This window comes from Platalea leucorodia (genome assembly GCF_965183815.1).
Source record: "Platalea leucorodia genome assembly, chromosome: 3".
Taxonomy (NCBI): domain Eukaryota; kingdom Metazoa; phylum Chordata; class Aves; order Pelecaniformes; family Threskiornithidae; genus Platalea; species Platalea leucorodia.
The window spans coordinates 91,256,343-91,281,137 of NC_138825.1; the positions used below are offsets into that span (position 1 = coordinate 91,256,343).

The following is a 24,795-nucleotide window of genomic DNA, read 5'->3' on the forward strand; positions in this document are numbered from 1 at the left end:
TGGTGTATCTGATGATGATCTACATATCAACCCTTCCCCAGAGCTTCTATAATAAAATCATTAACTGATTTCAGCCTTTTTTTAAGACATGGTTCAGTAAAATTTTAGCCATCACACCTCAGTCATTATTTGTCTAAATTGTTTCCTTGCACTATTCAACTAAGTAATAAAATACTACAGATACAACAGAATTCAGTGCTGATGCCCAAGGATAGTTGTGGGAATGGATGAAATTCGATCATCTTGGCAGGTTAAAACTGAAGCTCCTTTGAAATGAATTCTGCGGTGGTTTTGACATGTCTGTCCTTTTCACTTACTCTCTTAAATTTGTTTATTTTATCCCCAAGCTGGTGACTTGTGGTCAATTAATTTTCAAACCTGTGTTGCTTATGGGATAACCCATGTGTTTGCATGGCATTTCCAAATCACTGAATTAACGTAAAAATGAATGGGACTGCAAATACACATTTTCTGCTGATAGGCTGAAAGCTTATAATTTTAGACACAGACAGAAGTTCTAGTTTCCTTCTGTTTCGAATGGTAGGAAGTTAATCAATGGATGTTAAGGCTACGGATACAACATTTACAGGAATTGTCTTTTCTTGATCTTAGAGACTGATAGGAGGAAGGTGTTCAAGTTTCAGTTGTTCCCTTTAACCAGGCAACTTCTGCCTCAATCTACATGAGATTTACAATACCAGTGTGCCACAGTTGTAATTCACATGAGTAATGTAATTGTTATGGGTAAAATGATACACAGTTTGTATTTGTGAATGGCTGTGTAAAGTTTCCAGGTATGCCTGAGAACAGAATTTGAATGTGATATGCCTGCAAATGTTATTTAAATAATCAGCCTGGTGGCAGCTGTATTGTTCATCTGTGATAACTTATGTTAAAATGGTAAGTCCGTAGAGCACTGCTAGGTTGTGTAGTCCAAGACTCCCATATGTTGGACTGAAGTTCAGATTCAAATTATGAGCAAATTTTGCTTAGAACATGCAGAAGTCCCAGATGCGTAGCCCCTATTTTGCCACAAAATCTTGAATTTCTTATTTTACTTTGAGGCAGTCTGGTGAAGTCAATTTACTGCCTTTTGCCAGGTGAACCTTTGGTCAAATTACCCAGTAGGTCACAGTAGAGATTGGTTAGTTTCTGTAACAGTGCGGACTAAACTGTTCCCTGCACTTCTCTGATATTATCAAATGTGCTCGTGCCTGTGTGGGACCACGCTGGAGAGCAGTGGCGTTACGGCAGCTTATAAATGGATTTGGATGATGCAGAAGTAGTTCAGTTTCTTTCTTAGGATCATTTCTGTGTACAGTTCTTTCACTTCCCTCCTTAACAGACATGCAGCAAATAAGTCCAGAGTTTCACAAGGTTTTGTATGTTGGTTTTATCTGGATAACACTTGTCTCTGCATCTGTCTGCACTCCTGGTGCTGTATGCAAGTTGAAATACTGTAATAAGTAAACTCCAGTTCAGTCTAAATGAGATGGAAGTCAGGTTAGTGGTCAGAATAGTCAGTGCCTACCCATGTTTATTTTGGAGATCTTTTTGTATCACCCTTCTTTACTTTTACAGCTCACAATTTACAGGTTATGTCTGCTCTACTGCTGTTCTTTTTGATCCTTAACAGGGTGGGATTACTTGGCTTTAAAAAATCTTGGATCATAACATTTATGAATGTCAAGATTAGAAGTATTACTTTAACCTTGTACAGCTCTAGGCAAGTGCGCTTCTTTCCAATGGGAACTTGCTTAAATGTCAAGTTTATTTTCTTCTGTTCAGGTTATTGCAACATGCTTTATTTGGAGTTGCCCTACAGGAGCACTTCATGTGCTTTAGGCCGTTTCTTTTGGCACCAGATGGGGAACTTTTCTTCATCCAGTTTCTCTCAATATGTTTTATGGGTGCTCAGCATTGACTGTTCAGGGCTTTTTTTTTTTTTTTTTCTGGATTTTGATTGGTATACCATTTTAAGAATAGTAGATCCAAATTATCTAATCCCTGTCTATTGGAGAGAGTTCTCTAATCCATCATGGGAATAGTGTTTCTGTCATTCATAGTGAAAGCAATTAGGTATTTTCTGTCTCTGAAGCTAGAGCTGTCAGAGGGAATACTCATGTTTGAATAGCTTAGGGTCATACTGGAATTCTTACGAATTTGTACAGGGCTCTAATTATCTGGGCAGATACAAACAGGGAAAAATGAGTACTTTCTTTTTAATTTACAAGAAAAAAATAGGTACTGTGTAATAACAGGTTGCTAGAACTAAATATTAGTTTTCTTCAATAGTATTCTCAGGACTGATAAGGATATTTTAAGTATTTCTGTTCAGGTAAGTTTGATGTAGTGAGAAACTTTGCTGATAATTGTTATGAACGTGTTTTGTGTAGCATCTTTCCCCTCATTCATGACTTTAATATTTTCAGCTGTTTTTGTCGTCAAGAGCTCGAGGGTACAGCTATGTCTGCCAGACTGTGGATTATTCAGATAATGTTTATGAAGTTAGGGTGAGTATTTCTTTTTTGTATTTGTATATGAATGTGTGTAATATATAGCAGTACGTGATGGTTTAAGTCTTGTCCGAAAATAGTATTTCCAAAGTTCTGCTGTCAGCCATGATATGTGGTGGTTTAACCCCAGCCGTGGTTTAACCCTGTATGCAGTAACCAGCATAACGGTTACTTGGGAAGACAAACGCCATCACTCCGAATGTCCCTCCTTTCCTTCTTCTTCTCCCAGCTTTATATGCTAAGCATGTCGACATATGGTGTGGAATACCCCTTTGGTCAGCTGGGGTCAGCTGTCCCAGCTGTGTCCTCTCACAGCTGAGAGTGCACCCCCAGCCTCCTCGCTGGTGGGGTGGGGTGAGAAGCAGAAAAGGCCTTGACTCTGTGTAAGCACTGCTCAGCAGTAACAAAAACATCCCTGTCTTACCAACACATTTCAGCCCAAACCCAAAACATAGCCCCATACTAGCTACTATGAAGAAAATTAACTCTACCCCAGCCAAAACCAGCAGACTGTATCCCGTTATATTCTCACAGATTGCTTCAGGTTTGACTACATTGCGCATAGCAGGTTTAATCAAAGTGCATCGGTGTATTTGCATTAGCTTTCATCTGATTGCTACAAGTAAGGGTAGTCTTAAAGATACCATCCTTGGCTTCATCCATGGTTGTACAACCCAGGATAAACTTTGTATACATACTTTGGTTCCTAGACCTTGCTGAAGTTGATGATACCAGGGTAACCACAATAAAGGTGTAGTGTTCTAGCTAGATCAAAGTAACTGAGATTTGTCAGCACATACTGTGGTTGCACTTCACTTATACTGGTTAGGCAACTTTTTGTCTCCTTACCCATGTTTGGCTTCATGAGGTCTTGCTGGCTTCTGGCAAAAGTGTTATCAGTACATTTCATTGCAGAAGCTTAGATTTCAAATGTGTATTTTTTGGAAAGCATTCAAATTAAAATCAAAGTGCAGATGCTTGTTAATTTCTGTAACACTGTTGATTAGCTCATGTACTAAACCTTATCTTCCGGCAGAGCTGACACTTGAGAATCTCTCAGCTGTTCTCGCAAGTTTCATCTACAGATTAGAACATGTTCCTGAAAATGTCATGGAAGTGTGTTATAGTCTAAATACATTCAATATTTATAACACACTTTGAAAAATTTCTGTCTACAAGGTGACCATTCATGGGTAGTATTACTCAAAAGCTTGTGCATGTGGCAGGGGTAGTAGTGAGAAGGATAGGTTTGAGTCTTATGTCTTATGTATAATGGCTGATATTGCAGAACAACTCTGTGTGTAGGTTTTTTTGGCCTTGTGGTGGTCGCTTATCTTTCACCTTTGCCAATACTGCGCACTCACTATTTCAGTCACTAGAATACTTCTGTTAATAATTTTGTTTAAAAACAAAATTTAACCAGGTATAAAAAATGCTTGACAGGTTTGGGTTTTTTTTCAATAGATAAGCAAAATAGAATGCCCTTGTACTCAGCTGAATGACATTGAGAACTGGTATGGCATATATTGAAGGAATTTTTATAATAGCTAAGTACAAGAGGTAACGACTTCTAGTATGCAAAAATTCTGTTTCATAGCCTCACTTTTAGGTGCACTTGTTTGTGGAAGGCTGTGCAGGGGTCAGACCTGCTGAAAAGAATTATTTTCTGTTTGGTCATTATGACAAACAAAGCATTATTATACAATGAAATAAAGGCAAAATGACCTGTACAACGTATTTATTGCATATGATATGTCCCGAAAAGAAAGGTTGCTCTAGCAATATCTACTCTTTGGATTTCCTGACTTTCTAAGGTTTTTTGCAAACTTGTGGATTTGCATGAACTTTAGAAAAAGTTTTAAGTTCTAACATGTTCAGTTTGCAACGGAGACAGTTGAGGAAGTAGGGAAAATTGAGTTTTCTCAAGTTGTTGCAGCAACTGTATAGTATGTTATCAGTCAAGACCCTTATCTTGATTATTATCCAGTCGTTCTTTTGCATGAATTCTCAATTTAGATAAATAAGTTGCAAGTGCAAAACTACACTTTCCACGAGTGTACTTTGTCTAACTAAAGAGTCTAGGATAAGTTTCTGGCCTGCTTTACAGTGTATCATGCTCCGCATTTAGAAGGTATGTTGTTAGGTTTTGACACTGTAGGAAAAAAAGCCCAAAGAAACAAACAAACAAACAAAAAAACCCAAAACAAAACCTCCTCAAGATTCCTTTCACCATCGTTTTTCTTAATATAAACCTACAAAAGCAGTTTTAAAATGTAAGTAAATGTGGGCTTCTCTTTGCAGTTTTGAGTTTAGAATTGATAAGCCATCTCTCACACTTTTTTAATAGATCTCGACACTAAATGTCTAGTATCTATTAGCACCAGGTTTTCTCTGAAGAGCAATGCTGCACTGCAACAGTAGAACTAATTACAAATGCAATAATTTTATTTGTAAGAGAATCGGTAAATGAGTTCTGTATTAGTCCAATAAAGGAGACTGGGACTAACTCAAATGGAAACAGCACTGATCCCAGAAAGCGCTATGAAACATGCTCTGGAAAGCATCAGCTTCATATATGACTTTATTGTGGGGCTTAGAAAGCTGGAACAAATACTGAGAAATGTGAAACTAATTGCATGTGGTGGTCTAAATGGAAACGTAGAAGCCCTGGTATGACCTGTTTGCTATCTTTTTGGGAATGCGCCACTATGATGTTGCCATGTAGTGGCCCCTTTTGACCAAAGTTCCTGCTCAAAATGAGGGGTCAAGAAACCAACCTTTGTACCTCAAGGGAATACAGAGAGCTGGTAAATGGTTCAAAAAAAAAAAAAAAAAAGTTTGGCTATCCTGGGTGCCAGAGAATGTCTTTCCTCTCCTTTCCAACCCACATTGTGTCTCAAGACAGTAAGCCAATGGTAGTTTCAAGGCAACAGTGCAAGGGCATGTGGTGACACTTCCCGTGCATAATCTAGCAACACCAACGATCTGCGGCTCACAGACCTCTTAAGTCAGACATAGTCTCTTTGTTTTGCCAGTTTTTAAGGGGATATTCTTCCATGAATTTGTCTGTATGCTTTCTTCAACTTTATCAAGCTTCTGGCTTTCACTGACAGTTAATTTTGTAGTTAGTTTACACATAGTATGAAGAAGTTGGTCCTCCTACTTACTGTTTTGAACCTACACCTGTTAATCTCATCCAGGCTCCCTTGGCTGTTGTTCTACAAGAGGCAATGGATGACTGGCGCAAGCAGGGATGGAAATTAGTTTCCACAGTTGCAGAAATAAGCTCCTTTCTAAAGGAGTGTGTTTTGTAATTGGTTACATAGAAAAAAAAAATAAAAATGTTCATAATAGAGAAGAAAGAAAAGGGGGAAGAAATCCCCAAGAAGGGATTTTGAAGGAGCTGTAGCTGCACCTTGAAAGAACTTTTTTTGGTTGTAACTTAGGAGTCAAAATAAGGAATGCAAAGGGCTGAGGTGTTAAATCCATGCTTTGTAGTACTTCTTTGGAAGCTCCAGTATTTGGAGTTTTCAGTTTCCTAATACTGTCTAACTTCAGGCATGTTAGTGTCTGTGAGTAGTCACTTTCCCCTTCTGCTTACATTTGTGTGTCCTTGTTTCCCAGGTCAAGGTTCATCTATCTTATTAGCATTTCTGGAGAGCTGAGAATTAGGAATCTGGAGCTGTGTGAATTAGGTCCTAGTTTTAAGTGTGCTGATTGTAATCATAAAACTGAGCTATGATTGTCTTCTGTATTGTAATTGTAATCTGTATTGTTTGTATTTATGTCTAGAGCTTGAGTAGTTTCCTCTTACGAAATAAATATAATAATAATTTACTTTCAAGTTCCCTTTTCACAGAAGTTTACTTAACAAAACAGGTTTCATGGTCCTGTGAACAAAATTCTATAACTGAAACAGGGAAAAGAGTTCTCTTTAAAAGCCACTTCAATTTTTCATGTTACTGTTACCTTCTAAGAAGTACCTGTCCCTTGAAATCCTCTAATGGTTAACTGTCTCCAACCTGAAATGAGGAAGGAGGGTGCGGGAACAGAGTCCCATATTAAAACAGCCCTCTGTTCAAAAACTCTGCCGCAGGCAGAGGTCACGGGATTGGACCTCTTGTTGACCCCCTTAATCCTAGGCTGTAATGTAATCTTTCTGTGCCATATGGTGTTTTAACAGACTTAGATTGGTGCATATGAAAATTGCCAGGAAAGGTATGGTTGTGACTAGTACTATTCATTTTGGGTATATGCCGTTTTAATGCGTATTTTCTTTTAAGCTAAACCTTTCTTTCATGCTGTGTCCAAAGAATGATGCTTTGCAGAATAAGTTTAATAGTAGCCATCTGCTCCTGACACAGCTTACATGTCGGTGTATTGTTCTACTTTATTTCTGCCCTCTGTCACTGATGTATGCATGGCCTCAGCCAAATGACTTAACATCTGTTTCATTTTTTTTCTTCATCTATAAGCTAATGATCAAAACATCTGCGTAAGTCATTGGGAGCACTGAAATAGATCATCAGTACACAAAACCTATCAGGTTTGAGAATAAATGGTAGTAAAATTTGATGATGGGAAGAGAGCAGAAGAGCTGTCAGGCAAAAAAATCAGGAACACAAAAATCAGCAGGTATAATCCTGCAAAGAAATGGAGGCTATTTTTGTTCTTAAGCGATGGGAAGCATTTTGATCAAAAGTTCAACTGATTTTGATCCATGGGCTGTAATTGCTTTCTGTGCAAGGCAGGTAGAATTCAAAAGAAGAGGAATGAGGTGTGTTAAATTACTTGTCCAGGAACATACAGTGAACCTGTGGCATCTTGGGCATAAAACATAAGGTTTTTTGTTGAATTTTTCTCCACTCACATTTTGCTCTATGTCATACAGTAATTGGCTATTTGCTTATCGGCTATTTGGCTTATTGTTCCACTGTTTCTTTAACAAAATGCACATTGGCTTTGTAAGAGATTTTATGGCAGTTTGCTTGTAACTGACCTATTGATTCTTTAAAAGTTTTTCAGTAGGAAGGACCTCCAAAGAGCTTGAGTATTGTAGTGCTGGCTTGTCATTTTATGGATACAGTCCAAAGTGTTTATTGTTAACTCATGAGATGAAAAGATGCTTATCTTAATTTATTTAAGAGATGCAGCTTTAGCAAACATCTGTAAAAGGTGCTGGACTGTTATGCTAATCCATGGGTGTGAGACAAAGCCTTGATATAGGTGTTATTAAACACCTGACTACCTGTCCCAGAGGCAGAACTGTACTGGATATTGAGCAACATACAGATATATGTGTGTGTGTGGAGGAGAGAGAGGGAGAGAGAGAAATGGTTCTTGCAGCTTACCTGTGTGTCGTTTTCCTCTCATTAAGCCTCTTTCCAACTTTTGACAGATACTAGTATCTTTCTGTATAAAATTGACAAAATCTGCCTCCTCTTCCTGAGACCTGAAGTAGGCTAAATCACGTCCGGAGAGTGAGAAGGGTATTCATTAATGGATACATAGAAGTCTGCAGTTTGGCAACAGTAAGTTGTGCAGTCCCTTCGGGAAACTGCAGAGTCTGCAATGCAGATCTGCAGTGCTCTTTTGCTCCCGTGCTGCTTTTTTACTTCTGTTGTAATCTCTCCTAAAATGTTTACCAGTCCAATTACGGCTGTGACGAGCTTGTTCTGAGGAGAGATGTATTCCTTTCCCACTAGTTTGGAGAGGTGGAGGAAAACACCATGCAGGGCTGTAGCATTGCTCTGTGCTGCTCGTTCTCCTGATTCCCCTTTCTCTCACTTGCCTAACAGTATGTGTGTATTTGGGAAGAGAAGCTACTGCTGTCTTAACTCTTTCTCTTCTGTCTCCCCTGGGGACTGAGGAGATGATGGGGTTGTTTCACACCATTTTAAGGTAAGAAAGTGATTTGCCATCAGATGAGTCCTGAAAGACCAGGTGAACTTACAAACAGGTGTGTTGTGACATTGCCTGCCCTCCTTGCTGGTGGTGCCATGGTGCCATTTCCAACTTTTTTTTTTTTTTTTTATTCCATTCTCTATGTGAGTCACCATCTGGGATATGTTCTGGTCCCACCCTTGCATAACGAGCTAGATGACTTATGATGCCAGCAACTAGACTCGTTGCTATGCTTTGAGATCTGGAAGGGAGTCCCCACCACCCCACCACCATACCCCCATGTCATAGTATTAACAGATTGCTGTGCAGAGCTTCTGGGCTTTACCTGGTACAACAATATTCTGGTTTCAGCAAAATGCTATACTCATGTTGCATCTTGGGCAAGATCCACTGTAATGGGTGGATTAGAAAAAGAACTTTGGGTGTGTAGCTACCTGTTGGATAGCTGGGTTATATCTCCACAGCTTGTGTTGCTCCTGTGGTCTTGTTTCTTCTCTTTCCTGAATGGCACAGAGCCACTGGAGGAATGCTGGTTTCCAGAGGCAGGGGTACTGAGCAGGCCAGAAGAAGCTGAGAGGAATATTGCCCTAAGCGATGTGAAATCTGCACCGTACCTAGCTTGTAAGAGTGATTTGGTATCTTCCCACCCATATGCCTGTGGTACTGAAAGAGTTTTATGTAAGGCTTCAACCTTTGCAGCTTCATTTTATCGTAATGTTTCTGCCTCATTGTTCTACCGCATCAAAGTGTTGCCTCATTAGTATGGGAAGCCCTGTGGTAGTCTCCTCCTGCAAAGCTTAGGATAGAGAATGAGGACACAAACTCCCTATGTTTAACTGGTAAACTGTTTAGAGATGGTAAAGGTTTTAATTATGTTAGCTCTCTTTTATGGTTGTGATTTGTGAGCAGTAGATTCAAAATAATACTTCCATGTCCAGAATAGATGAATGGAATATTGTTTTTGTTGCTGTTCTCATATCGTTAGATGTTTGATGACCCCACCTCAACATTTACCAGAATTTGGGGAAGGAAGAGGTATCCTTCTCTTGCAGCAGATAGGTGGAAAAAACTATTCCATTCAACTTGGAATCAATAAAACTTCTGTGTTGTCTTTTTTTCATTGCAGATAGCTGCTGCTTTATGGTGGTATTATGTCTCTAAAGGAATTGAATATTTGGATACAGTATTCTTCATCCTGAGGAAGAAATTTAACCAAATTAGTTTCCTTCATGTCTATCACCATTTTACCATGTTCACCTTGTGGTGGATTGGTATTAAGTGGGTTGCAGGTGGACAAGGTGAGTTCCCTTCCTCCCATACCCTTTTGACTGGACATAAGGGAGAATTATTATTGTTTGGGATCAATGGAAAAAAAGTTTTCATAGATTCAACATTATAATATACAAGACTGTTTAAATAGCACTGAAGCAGTGTAGTAGCTTTAATGTGTACAGTCTTCCTCTGTGGGAAATGTGGGGGAGGAAAAGATAACAGGGGGATAATCTAATGAATTGCAAAACTTTTTTTTTTTTTCCTCATGGGCATCGATTGCAAGCCTGAAGTTCTGTCTTCAAAATTATCCTTGTTCTGTATGAAATATAAAGATGAGTGTGCCTTGCCTAGCTTTAGTTTTTGCAGATACAGAGAACTGCAAAATGCAATTACGGCCCACAATCCATATGCAAATGTAATAAAGTTAATGGAGACATTATTTTGGCATTATATCCGAGTTTGGGGTTTGCTTTCTTTTTTATAGAGAGGCATGTATAAAATTCTGAAACCTTTCCTTGAATAAATCTGTCAACTTTAAAACTTATTCATAATGACACTAGTCTATAATTCATTATCAGCCTTTTTTTCCTTGCTTCCTTTCTAAAGCCCCCATCAAAGAATTCTATTCCACTGTACTTGCCATATCCTCCCTTGCCTGCATTTTTCCCTTGTTCCTGTTCTTTTGCCTTGTCTCTCTCAAATTATAAGCTCTGCAGAGCTGAGGGTTCAGGGAAAATACCCTGAACCCAATATACAAACAAAACAGATTTGTAATGTGGTTTGTAGGCTTAAGACACTGAAAATAACATCTAGTAAACACGGGAACAAACTAAGATTTTGGGGTTTTTTTTTGTCAAACAACACTGATACTTAATGCATGAGGGTGTTATGCTCTCATTTACTCTAGGTATCTTATACTGAGTGGTTACTTGTATTGAAAAGAAGAAATATTTAAAATTAGTATCTGTGACTATCCTTGAATTTCTCCCAAGTAATATGCAGGAGGCAGGTACTCAAGCAGGCATTTCATGATCTTTATTGGCTACTGCACCGCTAAAATAAGTTTATTGGAGACTGGATGCTTACTTGTAGTCTTACTTAGAAATTCCCTGGATGTCTCAAAATGCCCTCTCCCTTGTTGCGTTGTCAGACTTTCCATGATAAATATCTGCAGTTTTCAATACAACAGTTGCAATGAATTTCCAAATTTATTTAAAGTTTTGCTGTTTTTGCACTGCCTCTTGGTTTCTAGCCCCTGCAAAAGGAAAAGCAACAGTTGCTTTTCCGCATTTATGTAGCACTACTGCATAAATGTGGATAGATCTATGTTCTTCTGTTTTCTAGTTGATAGCACATTGCTTACATAGACAGGTCTATTATAAACTAGACCCTATTATTACCAACTGGGTCTAGACCACATGCGTATCTGAGCTATTTGATGTCAGCAGCTATTGTCTCTATTGCCCTAATCTTATACATTGGAGCCTTTTTGAGCCTCTCTGGCAGTGTACGAATACCTTAACAAGACATAATTTGTTTCTGTTAAATGGCTGCTAATCTTGACAGAGCAGAGAGACCTTAATGCAAATGAGAACTATTGTCTTTGTTTCCAGCATGGATCGTTCTGGAAAAAGTTATGCTACACATTTACATGTTTAAGAATGCTGGGTATTTGACCTCATAAGTAAGGAAACTAAAGATGAGCAATTTAGACAAACTAACTGGGCAATGCCCTTAAACATCTTATAACCACAAGTGAAGTTTTGCTTTGTATGATTTTTTGGCCTCTTTAATCAGACTTCCACATGAGTTTCTTGACTTCTTGCTGAGAGGTGAACCTTGTGTATTTAGATATACTTTAAAAGATTTAAGTTCAGAACCTGATATTGTATCCTTTACGTTGTCAAATACCATTTTTAAATAATCCTTTTTGCAAAACAATTGCACTTATACTACAATAGCTAATGTGGAATCCATGTTATTCATGTCTGTTCAACAAAAATCTTATGAAAAGCTTTTGCATAAGTAGTTCCATGAAAGATGTGACATACTACTTGCATGAACAGCTATTTTTGTCAGCACATGTTGGCAGTCAGGTCTATACTATAGTACTGAATATTTCAAAGATGGAAGCCTGGCATGTCCCGTGCTTTATAGTTTTTATTATCACATGAAAAATACTAGAAAAGACTTCCGTCTTTTTTCAGAATTACATTACAATATTCCCTTTTGTTCCCGCACAGCTTTTTTTGGAGCTCAGATGAATGCATTTATTCATGTTATTATGTACATGTATTATGGATTAGCTGCCTGTGGCCCTAAAGTTCAGAAATACCTGTGGTGGAAACGATACTTGACCATATTGCAATTGGTGAGTAAAATTTCTCCCTTTATCTCAGAAGGTATTGCCTCTGGGTGGATTTGCATTTGCAGAGCTTTGAAACAGATGTTGCTCCTTCCAAAAGCTCTTAGCTGTCTGATACTCACAGCTCAAGTTGGACTACTTCCTGGAGATAGAAGTATTTATTTCATTTCTCAAAAAATACACAGCATAAATAAGAGTTGTGTGAGTGAAGTCTAATACTGCTTTACTGGTTGTTTCAACTGAACTGCAAAAACCTGTTCGAAAGGTAGAGAAAATCCAGATCTCTTAATGTCTTCTCATTTTCCTATTTCTGAAAACTGGTGCCAGGTACTGCAATGAATTTGATGTCCCTAGTGAAGCATATGTGTGCATGCCCGATGTGACAGCCAAATACAGCTTCCTTACTGCCTCCCAATTTAGCAGTTTTCATAACTTAATGCATCGGTATACATTGGTGCAGTCAAACCTACAGAATATATCCAGACTTTTTGATTCTGTATTTTCTGTCTTTCAGGTGCAGTTCCATGTGACTATCGGCCACACAGCCTTGTCTATTTATATTGATTGTCCCTTCCCTAAATGGATGCACTGGGGTGTAATTTTCTATGCTGTCACCTTCATTTTCCTGTTTGGTAACTTCTACTATCGGACATACAAGCTGCCCAAGGAACCTGTAAAGAATGGCAAAATAGCAAATGGTGCTGTTGCAAATGGAGTAAGCAAACCAGAAAATAATGCAGTGGTGGAAAATGGAAAAAAGCAGAAAAAGGGAAAAGCAAAAGGAGAGTAACTTGATCCAGGCCTTAACCATTGTTGGCAGTGAGGAACCTCCAGTTTGGTTTATAAAAGGAAGAAAAAAACCACTATCTGTACCAATTAACCTTAGGTTACTGAAGAGCTAGAACACAGATATTTTCATTATTTATGAAGATTGTTTTAAGAACAACACTAAAGTTGAATTTCTATTGTAATTATGTAATTATCATGCATATGGTCTCTGTGTAAACTTGTAGACTGCTGGTGTTGGTGAATATAAGGAAGAATTGCAGTTGAATCCATGTTTAGCAGTCCAGAAGTTAATACTACCATTGATACAGGCAGTTTTGTTGGCACCCGCATTTCTTTGGGGAGGGAGGGGAAGGAAGTAGCATTTGGATACTTGTGTTTTCTTTCCAGAAAATTATTAAATTTCAAATTATGACGTATTATCTAATCAGAATGTGCAACTTTTCTTGTCCTCCTTGGAGAGTATATCCAGACACATTATGTTATGTTCTGTCAGAACAGCATTTGACTTTTCAGACATTATTTGATTTAACTGAGTGTCTGTTACAGGGTTTGTTGTTTTTGGTTTGGTTTTTTTTTGGTTTTTTTTTTTGGTTTTTTTTTTTTTTCCTTGTGTGGAAATATACCTACCTCTTCATCTGCTGAAAAGAATACTGAGCATTAAATAACTGGTTTCTGAAATATAGAGTCCTCTAATATAAATATCTGTTAACACTAATTCAGGAGAAAATATGATTTCCTGTGGGAGTAAAAGGAATTTTGGGAGGTATTTTTCAGTCAAGTCATCAATAACCTTTTTCAATGTAAACTTAAATTTTTTGGAATGGTACTTTTAGTATGGCTAAGTGAAGAAAACATTTTAAGAATGTATAAATATGAAACAATACATTGTTTGAAGCAACCAGTAAAAGTAGGCCTGCTGCTTGTTGTCTGTGACCTGCATTAAACCTGTGGTGCTGACTGATACTGAAAATGGTGAGATAATAGTATGGTGGAGAGAAAACAATAATGTGTAATTCTACTTAGAAATGCTGTGTGTATGGGTAGTCATGCTAAATACAAGACAGTCACTTTACTGGGAGAGAGAATTCAGTTAAAAAGTACTAAGTACAGCAAACATAAAATGTTGAAAATGCTGCTGCTGCTTGATGCCCATCAATACTCTATTTGCTTAGACACTTGCAGGCAAAGTATTGCTAGCAGTCAGGCCACCATTTTAATGTGAATGTCAAGAGATGGGCTTCTGAAACTATTCCCAAAATATTCTTGTCTCTTTTCAACCTAATTGACAGAGTGATTCTGCTAATCATTTTTTAGTCAAAACGGCTAAAATAAGTAGAAATCTTAGACAGCTTTTCATCTTACGTGATACATTAATGGACTTCTTACTGCTGCTTTCGTGAAGATAATATGGAAAGAGTTATTCTCCTTCCAAACAATGTGATTACTAAGAGAGATATTTTGAGCTGCTCAGCATGCAATGAGTATAAGACAGGGATGGAGTTAGAAACCACATCCTGAACTCCCATGTTCCTTGCTCATCACGGCAAGAGCTGCATTGTTGCTGTCTAAATGCATTCTTCCCAGCTCTGGTCAAAAACATATTCATAGTTAGTGACAAACTTCCATCTGGCAAGTGACGCCATTGTTGCAGGAAAAAAGTACACGGAGCTGTAGGTGTAAAGGGTGTGACATGTTTACTAGTTTTTGCATCTCGATTATCCATTTGTCTGTTTATAATATGCAAACAGGTCACATCTTGTCTGTCTCAGGTTTGTCCCTTGTCTCTATACTAAAAACTGTCTACACCCAAAAAAGGTCCTAGGAGAAGAATGGTTGGATATAGTCTGTTGTATGCAGAAATAACTCCTAATGCTGGAATTGATTCAGCTGGAAGGTAGTTCATCCATAGTCTCCACCACTGTGGATTTTATGGCAGCATATAGGATTGTGAAAGAATGTCTCTGCTGAACTGTAATGCATGTGACCATTAAGTTTCCTATCTGCTATGTCTTGCGATTCTTCCAGCCTTTGTACTGATGCTTTTTGCATTTGCATAACTCTCTGTATTTATGTAGTGTGGCATGGGGCAGGGGGACAGTGGTCTACCCTTCCTTTGTGGACCAATGCCGCTACCCTTAACCAAGCCAAAATGCTGACTGACTGGGTAACCTTGGAATGGCTAAAGGAGCAAATAACTGCAGAGTAAGCTAGCAGATTTACAGCACGCCTGCTACTCCAAGGTGATGGCTGGTGTGAATACACTTACCCTACTGTAAATTCAAGGTAGTTTACCCCACTTTGAGTAACGGGTAGCTTCTTTCTATTTGCCATGGGATGTGGGCAGCTAACTGGTAAATCTGTATCATTCCTTGTATTGTGTTAAATTGGTTGTTTGCTCTGTCTTTCTTTTGGCAAGCCAGATCAGATCAGATAAACTGATGCTCTTTATGTGATCTAGCTCTGAAAGAGCATACTGAGAAGTATTCCAGTAGAGGTTCAATTATGTCTTTGCTACACTTTGTAAAGTAAGAATTACATCTTGCATGTTGGCAAATATTTAAAAAACTGAAAGTCAAGTCTTCTCTCCCCTCATCATGCATGGAAGCTGCTTAAAGTTGATAACAACTTGAACCTTACTGGCAGAACTTGAATAGAATCCTACCCTCAAACTCTGGAGCACTTGGTAACTTTTAAGAAAAAATGAAACAATGCATTGTGAGAATGCATGCGTACGTACGCATCATGTTGTCTGGCTCTGTAAAACTAGTTTGAGAGATTGGCATTTCATGGAAAAAAAATCAGTTATTAAATTGCTGGAACACCGCTGGTTTGAGTCCAGCTTCCACAATATGGCTTTCCTAGGTCTATTTATGATATATTTGATTGTTCATGTGACTTGAGTCCCATTATGAACTTGAATATAATGGCCTTATTAAACGTGCATTTTTGTAGGCATGGTCTTGAGTGCAATACTTCTGTTTCTGACTATGCAGCCAGACTCACAGAATACAGGGCTGAACTTGTACAGCTTTTTCTTTTCCAAAATTTGAGGCAATGATGCACATGTGAGATACTGCCAGATTCATTAAAGTCATCATTGAGTCCAAGGCACCTCAGAATTTGCCATGAAAATAATAGAATATATGTATAAATGTGTGTGTCTGTTATACACAGAACTGAAATTTAAATTATAAAATCTACTTTGCATGGTATTTTTTTAATTTTCCTAAATGCTTCCGATTTCTTTGAAAGTGAAATTCAAAGCATTTGGGACTTTTCTTTTTTGGCAGTGAAAGATACTTTTTTTGCTAACAGTTCTGAAGCTCTTGGACCAGAGTCTCATAATTATTTGATGCCATATAAGTGACATCATTTCATTGAGCCTCATCTCTAGCAGTGACAGTTGTTGGATTCTTTTAGCACTTTGTCAGTGTAAAATAAATACAAATTATCTATATATGTGCGTATATATATATATGTGTACACATACATAGTGTATGTGTGTATATATATATATATGGGTTCTTAGCAGGTTCATTAAATATGTGAAGTAAATTATCTGTCTTTAATGTGACGTTGGAAGGAGCTAACAGAACAGTTACTACAGCTCGAGCAGTAAAATGAAGCAGTTTTCATTGATCCATAGATCCAATATCAGCCTTGCAGACATAAATAGTATTTGTCAGTCATTTTAGACATAGGATGGCAGACAAGCCAGAACCATTTATCCCAGTGTAATAAATATTTGAGGCATCGGTTATAGATTCTGAGGGGAGGGACCTCAACTCGGAGGAGCTGAGGAATTATGGTGGTTTAGAATAGGGATCTTTTTAGGAAACAGTATGAGTAATTTGCTCCAGGTAAGTCTTTGAAGTCATTGCGATCAAATTCTCTGTTTAACAGAATGGTTTTTTAAATAAATAAATAAGTGTTTCTCTGTAGGTTCAAAAGCATGACCTATTTGATTATATGACCATTAACTACTTCCAGCTCCAGATCAGGAGAAAAAGATCAAGGCAAAATAAAAATGCTGAACATTTTTTTTCAGGTTAACCTTAGGGCACGTTTCTTCAGAGTAAGCGCTTGACCTCCATGTGCTGGGGAGGCAGGTAAGAAAGGAGTGAATAGCTATTGTGCTGAAAGGTGTCGCTCCTAAAATAGCTTATAAGCACACTTGCTATCTCTTAAAAACTTGAGTAAAATTGTTCATGGTGCATAAAGTTAAACCTTGCATGAAGTTAGTGTGGGATGAGAGTCATGATGTTTAAACAGATATTTAAAATTAGATCTATTTCAGTTAAAATCGAAGAGATGGAGAGCTGCTTAAGTGTCTGGATAGTGCATCTTGGTTAGAAGCACAGACTAAGCCAATTTGGCACCTAGAGCAAGTCACCCATATGACATCTCATTGTGTTGCGGTCTGATGAGTTGGCCCCTTTGCTAACGTAAGCAGTCAGAGCTCCATGGAAATTGGTGGGGTGATTCCCATTTACCTCAGCAGAGTATGTTTAACCCTAAAGAACAGAGAAAATACTTGCTTTCTGCCAATATCCCAGGAGGATGAGGGAAATATATGGTTCAGGATGATGCTTTTACATAAGGTGTTCATGCTTTTGTAAACAATAAAAATTACTTTTTTCATGCTGTTTGTGTTTGGTTTTATGCATTCTGTACAATGTTCTTGTGTCCAATCTTGCTTCGAGATGCTTACTAATTTTACAGTGTTGTGCACATTGTGCTGATGTAATCTGTTTTGTAGCCCAGAAGTTTGAGAGAAACACTTTTGTGGCACATCCCCCCATTTTAAGGTTTAGGGGACTTTCTGATCTTGAATATTGCCCAAAATGGTAGTCTAGTGGCTTCCCTAAGTCACCCTTAGGGAACTGACTGAAAATAGGATGTCCACCTAAACAAAAAACAAGCCTCCTGGAATATATTCTGACTGTGCAGTGCATGTATCAGCATCCCATTTGGTCCAAATGTCATCTTAAGGCTGGGATAAACTGAAAGTGTCAGATGGAGTTGGCCTTCGGTACTACCCCAGTATGGCTTGTGCCTTGGGTATGCAGGAGAGGGAGGGAGGGAATGATCAGCAAAGTGAAAAATGGATGTAATGTCTGAATGTTATGGTTCTAGCTAAGAAACCTTCTCAATCAATCTTCTATTTTGAGCAGGTGGTGGTAGAAGAAGCTGCACACTGTGCTCAAGGCTCCAGATTGTTTGGTCTGGGAAGTATTAACAATTAGGAATGCAATTAGCCACATGGTTTAGCTTTTGCTGGACACCGCATTTGTGTTAATGTGATGTCTCTCGTCCCAGAGAATCTGGAGCACTCTTGGCAGTAGGTGTAATTCACGATTACGTGTTGCTGTGTACGATAAGTTCCTTCATAGCTAGTCCACCAAGTATGATCTCTGTAATCAACCTTGTAATACTGAGTTGTACCCATGTTGCACTCTTGGCACCTAAGTGCAAATAGCTACTCTGGATGTCAGGTAGCAGAGAATCAAGTCTGCCATCATAAGAAAATACGGTGTGGTCAATTATCTCTTGCATAATTTGCAGCTGTTGCTTCAATTCATTGCTTACCTCCTCCCTGAAATCAGAAAATACACAGTGTTCAGAGCAGGATTTGTCCCTTAGATGACTAACATATGCTGGTGGTAGGCCCTCTGCCCAGGCATCTTTTCCATAATACTTATTCCCCACCAGTAATTAAAAATAAGCACAGGTGGTCGAGTTAGATTCATCAGGTGATTGGTTAGAATAGACTGGATCCTTTGTTTTTCATGTTTGGTTTTCTTTATCGTATCACTTGCTTTTTAACGTCCAGGAAATTGGGATTGGGGGAAAGATTTTATTACCTGTTTGCTTGCTCACCTCCAAGCACTGGAGTTACCACAAGAGACTGGGTGAGTGCACGCTGTGCTCTTAGACACAAATGAAGGTTTGAAGGCAGTACTTTCTTTCTATGGACTGGTGCCTTTCAATGTCTTTTTACACTTGAGACTTCGAGGTAGCCTAATGAATGCGCACACGCTTTTCTGTTGATTGCCTGGTGCGTCAGTGATGTCACGTTTGACTTAATTACAAAGACGCTTATTGATGGGCAAGATTATGGTTCTTTTGATCTTTGCGGTGCCAGTTGTCCAGGGCCTGGTTAGTGCACGCTGGTCTGATAGTGCCAGTAGTTTCTGCCAGAGCACCATACAGTCCGTACAGCTTTGAGGGGAAAAAGCTGTTTGCATTTTGATTCAATATGTGGGAGTTGATACGAGCTCGTATGGCATCACTGCGACCTGTCAAATCAACATCAGATAGGTTTTAGTCTGCTAAAGGAGAAGAAATCTTTGATTCTTGAAATGATTCAGAGATAAATGTTGTCTGTCCTTCTCTTTAGGTTGAGAACTGTTATTCTTGCAGTGGTATCATCTTAATTTGTTTCATGAGAAAACCAGCTTTATGCTGGTATCTTTGGGAGTGTGTTTATGAGAGAAAACTTGAGAAATACAAGAAATAACTTGGGTCAAAAACCAGAGAACATGGAGTAGTTGCTCCTCTAGTTTTTTCCCTTGCCTCTAGATGTTGCAGGAGTTTAATGACTACTCTGTAACTGTTACTGCTGTGTATTTATTGTCTATAGATGCTGTAACAGCACACAAGTAGTGTGCTTGCGCATAAGTACTTTCTGAAGTACCTAAAAATTGCTTTGTCTTAAATTACAGTAAAGAGAGCTATTTATCTAACTACAAATGCTTGTAGTGGAAGTAATGATGAACATCCTAGTCCTGCATTGGCAGGACTCACAAATAATTTGCATTTACTCTGTATTTTCTGTTTAATAGTCTTTTTCAGAGCTTCTGAGGAGCTTCTTGCAATAACACAAAGCTTTGTGAAGATGAAAATTGCTATATAACTGCTAAAATCCTGTTTTGCAGAGCTCCTATTATTGTTTTACTTCTTTCTTATGAATGTGTCTTCAGGTCAGATGCTTGCTTACTGAATTATTCCAGAGTGGGATGTACTTCATAGAAAGAGCTTGTAGTAGTTCCAAGTGAGTAAAATATTAAAGTGGACTCTGGGGTGTTGTACAGTCAAGGGTTTCGAGTCCACGGCATGCCTTGGTACACAGGCTTCTCCTCAAATGCTGCTCTTGAGCACAGGGAACAGCAGTCTGGGTCCATGTAGCCCATGATGAAGTTTCTTTACGGGACAGCAGATTCTCACCTGGGATTTGGTGTCTGACCTGGTTTCCACACATTTGGCAGAAGGGGCAGGAGAAGTCCTTGGGCCAAAGAGAGAAGGTTTTTTTGCAGTTCTGCCTACTCTCAAATCATCGAACTTGGCAGGGGGTGTTGGAACAGTCCACTGGCAGCTTGAGGTACAGAGCTTGAAGAAAATGGGGCTCTGGATTCAGTATTTGTAGAGAGCCTAGCATGCTTTTCAGTTCTTAGTTGCTTGACATAAACCAAATGTGCTAGAAATACTCCAGTTAAATAGACCAAAAAAAAAAAAAAAAAAAAAAAAAAACCAAAACCAAAAACTTCTAGGATTTCTTCAGAAAGTGAGACTTTATGTAGTAGCTAGGTTTTTTTACTGAAAACTTCCCCTTTTTTCCCCTTTTCTGTCTTTAACCGCCATGTATGCCCTTCTGCTCTGCTTAGGGTGGCTCCTTGGACGAAGATAGCGATGTGTGTTCAGGAAACCATTTACTGCTGGGATTTGTCACTGGGGCATTTGAAGTGACTTCTCTTACAGGCTGAAATACCTAATAGCAGCCACACGGTCTGAGCAGGCTGACCATACTTCACATGTAATGGTCTCAAAGCATCACTACAAAACTGGGTGTTATGGATACAATAAGCTAGAAAAAGGATCAGGTTTTATGAAATTTTTGTCTTCCTGCTTGACAAATACGGGGCCACAAGGACAAACTCCAGTTTTGTATTCTGTGATAGGAAGGCGTGTTGTACACTCATAACCAGAGCTTATGGCTGCAAGAGACAGGGAGTTCACGGCACTATAAAATCACTTTGTTAGAGATTTTATACTGAGCTATTCTCTTCTGTGATCGGAGTTTAATAAAAAATGGATTTTTATATAAATCTGACTTTTGTTTTTTATTTCAAAGTCAGGTAACTAGTACAAATACTTTCTTGCACAGGTAAAAATTCTCATGCTGACTTTTTGATGCTTTTTGGTGTTCTCTAGGTGAAGTTTCACTTATTTCAGTGAGAATTTTCACTAGCTAAGGACACTCCATGATGCTAGCAGAATTTATAAGAGCTCAGTTACCGCCTAGACCTCACATTGCACACTTAAGATATTCAGAGAATAACAGAAAAATAATTACCAAAAGACTTAATTTTTTTTCTATTATTTAGGTTTTTTTAAAGACTTTACAGTGAAGATATAATTACTTTAGTAAAACACTAGGAGAAGTGGTGATGTTTTTCGATCTCGCGCAGTGTTGGCTGTGGCAGATTCCTTACTGAGAAAAAACCTGCTTTGTGCTGCAGACAAGCGCATGGGAAGATTTTTTTATTATTATTATTATTTTCCTTGCTTTCTGACACTTTATTAAATATGCTTTTGATAAGGGCTCAGCTCTGAGGTTGCATGTGCAACACTTGTAGCTCAGACTCTCTTGAATGCCTCTGGTTGCACCAGCGCTACAGAATACACCTGTACTACCGTAATGATAAGCAGTTGGCATAAGCTGGCTGTCTCACAAGTTTATAAATCCCTTGGATCTAGAAGGTCTTGTCTAAAGCCCGTTGAAAGCTATAGAGGTAGCAATTTACTATAATCCTTGCACTGTTAGGAAATGGACTATTAGGACGACAATTTGAATTCTAAATTATGCAAGCTTGTATTTATTTTTTTTTTTAATATACTTAGACTCATGTTACCTTGCAAAACTATGTTTCAGCTCATTTTTTATCACCTGATTGAGGCAAGTTCTCATCCTTTCAACACCTTCAGTCTTTGACTTTTTGAGCATTCGGTCCTGCCACTGGCTACCAGGGAACAGCACTGGGCTCTCGGTGGTTCACTGCAGGTATTAGAAGATGGCTGCTCAGCAACTCTAGTAGGTGATGCGTTAAATAGAAAGAATTCATTTACTTGTCTGTAATGTGTTTTCTTTGGAATTTTAACGACTGACTAGGGCCTGTGTAGGTATTTTAATCTGATCAAAATATTCCTGGTATTTTCTTCACGCCGCATCTTGATGCATGGTTTTTTTGAGGGGCGGGGTAGGAACATATGCTGGGTTACAAACAGATGCACAAAGCGTTAGTGGTTTGCTTGCTTTTGAATTGCAAGGATGCTGAAAGTAAGGCGTTGTTTTAGCCAGACAAGTGATTTGGGGCTCTGTTCTCAATTTAAATTTTCATGTAGCAATTTTGGCAGCATAACACCTTGAAGCAATGTGGTTCTTTTTCTGTTTGCTAGAACAGGCACAGAATGCTGTGCGGTACCTCCTTCACCGAGCAAAACTCCTGTTGTAAGCATAATGCTAGACACCAAGATTAGCTCTCAACATTGTTGTGACCTGGTGAGCAGTGTATTCTGGATCTGATTTATAAATTTTAAAAAAATTCCATAATCTGACAGAAAGTAGATACAGTCAACTGTTTTTTTTTCAGCACTGTGGCTAGGCCAGGATATGGAGATCTGTGCCATTATATTAGCTGCAAAAATTATGTTTAGGAACCAGAAATTCAGAAAAAAAAACCCAGCTTTTTTGTGTCCTATATCCTTGATTTAAATAAATAAATAAATAAATGGTTGGACTCGATGATCTTAAGGGTCTTTTCCAACCTTAATGATTCTATGATTCTATTTATGATTCTAAATTTCAAAAGTCATTCCATTCAACACAACTTTGTCACCTCTTTCCTCAGCATCGAGGAATAAGATAAAGAAGAAAAATCCCTGAAGTGTGCTCACTGAGGTTATTACTTACTGTTCTTTTTGTGCCCTCTGCTATTTTAGTAGCAGAAGCAACCAAATTAAGAAATGTCCTCATTATTGCTTACTAATGCTATTTATTTTAAGAAAATCAGTATCTCAGGTTTTAAAGCCCTAGCTGGGCTCTCTTTGTTGCTTAGATAAAATAGCCTTTACGGTGGAGAAGAATGCCGTAGAAGAGAGATTAATGATATACTCAATCAGAGATGGGGGGTGGGCTAATATGTATTTCTTGATTTCTTTTTTTCAGCTGTTATAATCCAGTCTGAATGTTTGAGCCAGAATTTCAGTTCCTGAAGCTGGAAATTCTGGAGCAGAAGCAGCATTTTATGTTAGCAAGGAGGAATCCATACATGCCCAGCGCGATTGCCCTGCCATCCCATGGAAGGTGAAAGAATTAGAAATCATAGGAATATTTGGCCCTGACCCCCTTTTAAAATTACAATGTTCTCATCACTGGTCGTTCCTATTCCTTGTGACTGGTTTACCTTTAGAGACTTACGTGATTCACTGAACAGCTATTTAATTACATAAATAAATAAAAATAGAGGGTGCTGAATTTCTGCTGTATGCAATTTAGTGGGGAAGGTGAAAATTCCCATAGCTGGAGACTGCATCCCTGTGCAAAAGCTTTTCTAGGTGGCACTTGGATTTAGCAGGTTTTGCACAACCTGCGAGCTGGTAGCAGATTACACCGCATAGGGATGGATACAGGTGAGTGGTGGTGAAGGCAGAGCCAGCTTGATGATACATTTCACTACAGTGTTTCCTTAGGAACAATTGGAGCCTTTCCTACCTACGGATGTTTTCTAAGGAAGAGCTAAATAATGTTCTGGCGTCAATAGGTAGGGCGTTTCTGCAGCTCCACCTCCTTGCCTTTAAGAATTTAACTGATGGGTCATCTTAAAGTGGCTTCTCTAGTGTCCACCTGCCACCAAAAGCAAATGCTTTCAGCTGCTCTTTCAGGAGCTTCTCAACACCAGTAAAAGACCCCTTTCAGGTTTTTCAGCTTTGGGTTTTTTTTACCTTAACAGGGAAAGAAAACCAAAAGAGACGACCTATAGTTTGCCTGGAATGGCTACCGTGCTGTTTAACTGCAGGAGGTTTGTATGCTTTCCAGTGGCTACAGGCAAGGATCAGAGAGGACTGAACAAGTTTCGAGCAGACACCCTTTCTCCGGTGTAGTGTCATGCCTTAACAATAGCGTTATCCCTCCTGGCAGCGCTATAAAGGAGGTTATTTATTCAACAATAAAAAGTGGGGTAGGTAATTTGTGTTAGTGCTAGCCCTTTGTTAATATTTTTTTCCAATAAAAGAGAGACATTCACAAAGTGGTTGGAATACTTGGTGAACAACCAGAAGCAAGACTTGCAAGAACTTGGGTAGTGATGACTCTCCCCTTTGATCCTGTTCCTTCTGCAGCTGCGGCAGGCTAACGCAAAGCTGCTGCTGCGTCTGCAAGCTCTGCACGGGACTCATCGCATCGAGGGACTGGAAGTGAGGTCCCCCGGCCACTGCTGCCTCCCTGGGCACGGCCATCTAGAGAACTGGCAGAGCTTTTGCTCTCCTGCCCGTCCCCAGGGCAGCCTGAATCTTCTCGTGCGATGAATATCCTGCAACGCGCCATTTGCACCATCACAACTTCTGCCATTTCTGGTCTGGCATAGGAGACTGAATTAGTTTGCACAGCATTAAATACGAAATTCACTGAATGCTGAAAGCAAACGCCAAATCCTACTATCTTGTTCATTAATAATAAAATCTTTTTAATTTGGGATGTAATTAGCTTACATCATGAAAATTTTCTAGATAAGCCTTTTCTAACAACCAGCCGAAAAGCAGTCATATGGAAATAGTCATAATTACATGAAACAAAGCTAAAACGATTTTGCTTAAAAAGCTTCCAATGCAACTGCAGTTGTGTTAACCATAAAATCAGAAAGTGATTACTTTTGCTACGTGTGTCTGGATATA

The 24,795-nt window shown here is 38.8% G+C and overlaps 1 protein-coding gene across 1 annotated transcript in view; it reads left to right on the top strand.

Annotated features, from left to right (window-relative positions):
• Nucleotides 1-12,960, top strand: part of ELOVL4 (ELOVL fatty acid elongase 4) — a gene marked incomplete at its 5' end in the record, with an annotated part of 31,031 nt that extends 18,071 nt beyond the window's left edge. Inside the window, 4 exons of the mRNA XM_082307744.1 lie at nt 2,433-2,513; nt 9,547-9,718; nt 11,936-12,063; nt 12,572-12,960. Coding sequence (XP_082163870.1) covers nt 2,433-2,513; nt 9,547-9,718; nt 11,936-12,063; nt 12,572-12,847 — 657 coding nt within the window. The 3' untranslated portion in view covers nt 12,848-12,960. The remainder of the gene's footprint in view (nt 1-2,432; nt 2,514-9,546; nt 9,719-11,935; nt 12,064-12,571) is intronic.
• Nucleotides 12,961-24,795: the final 11,835 nt, after the last annotated feature.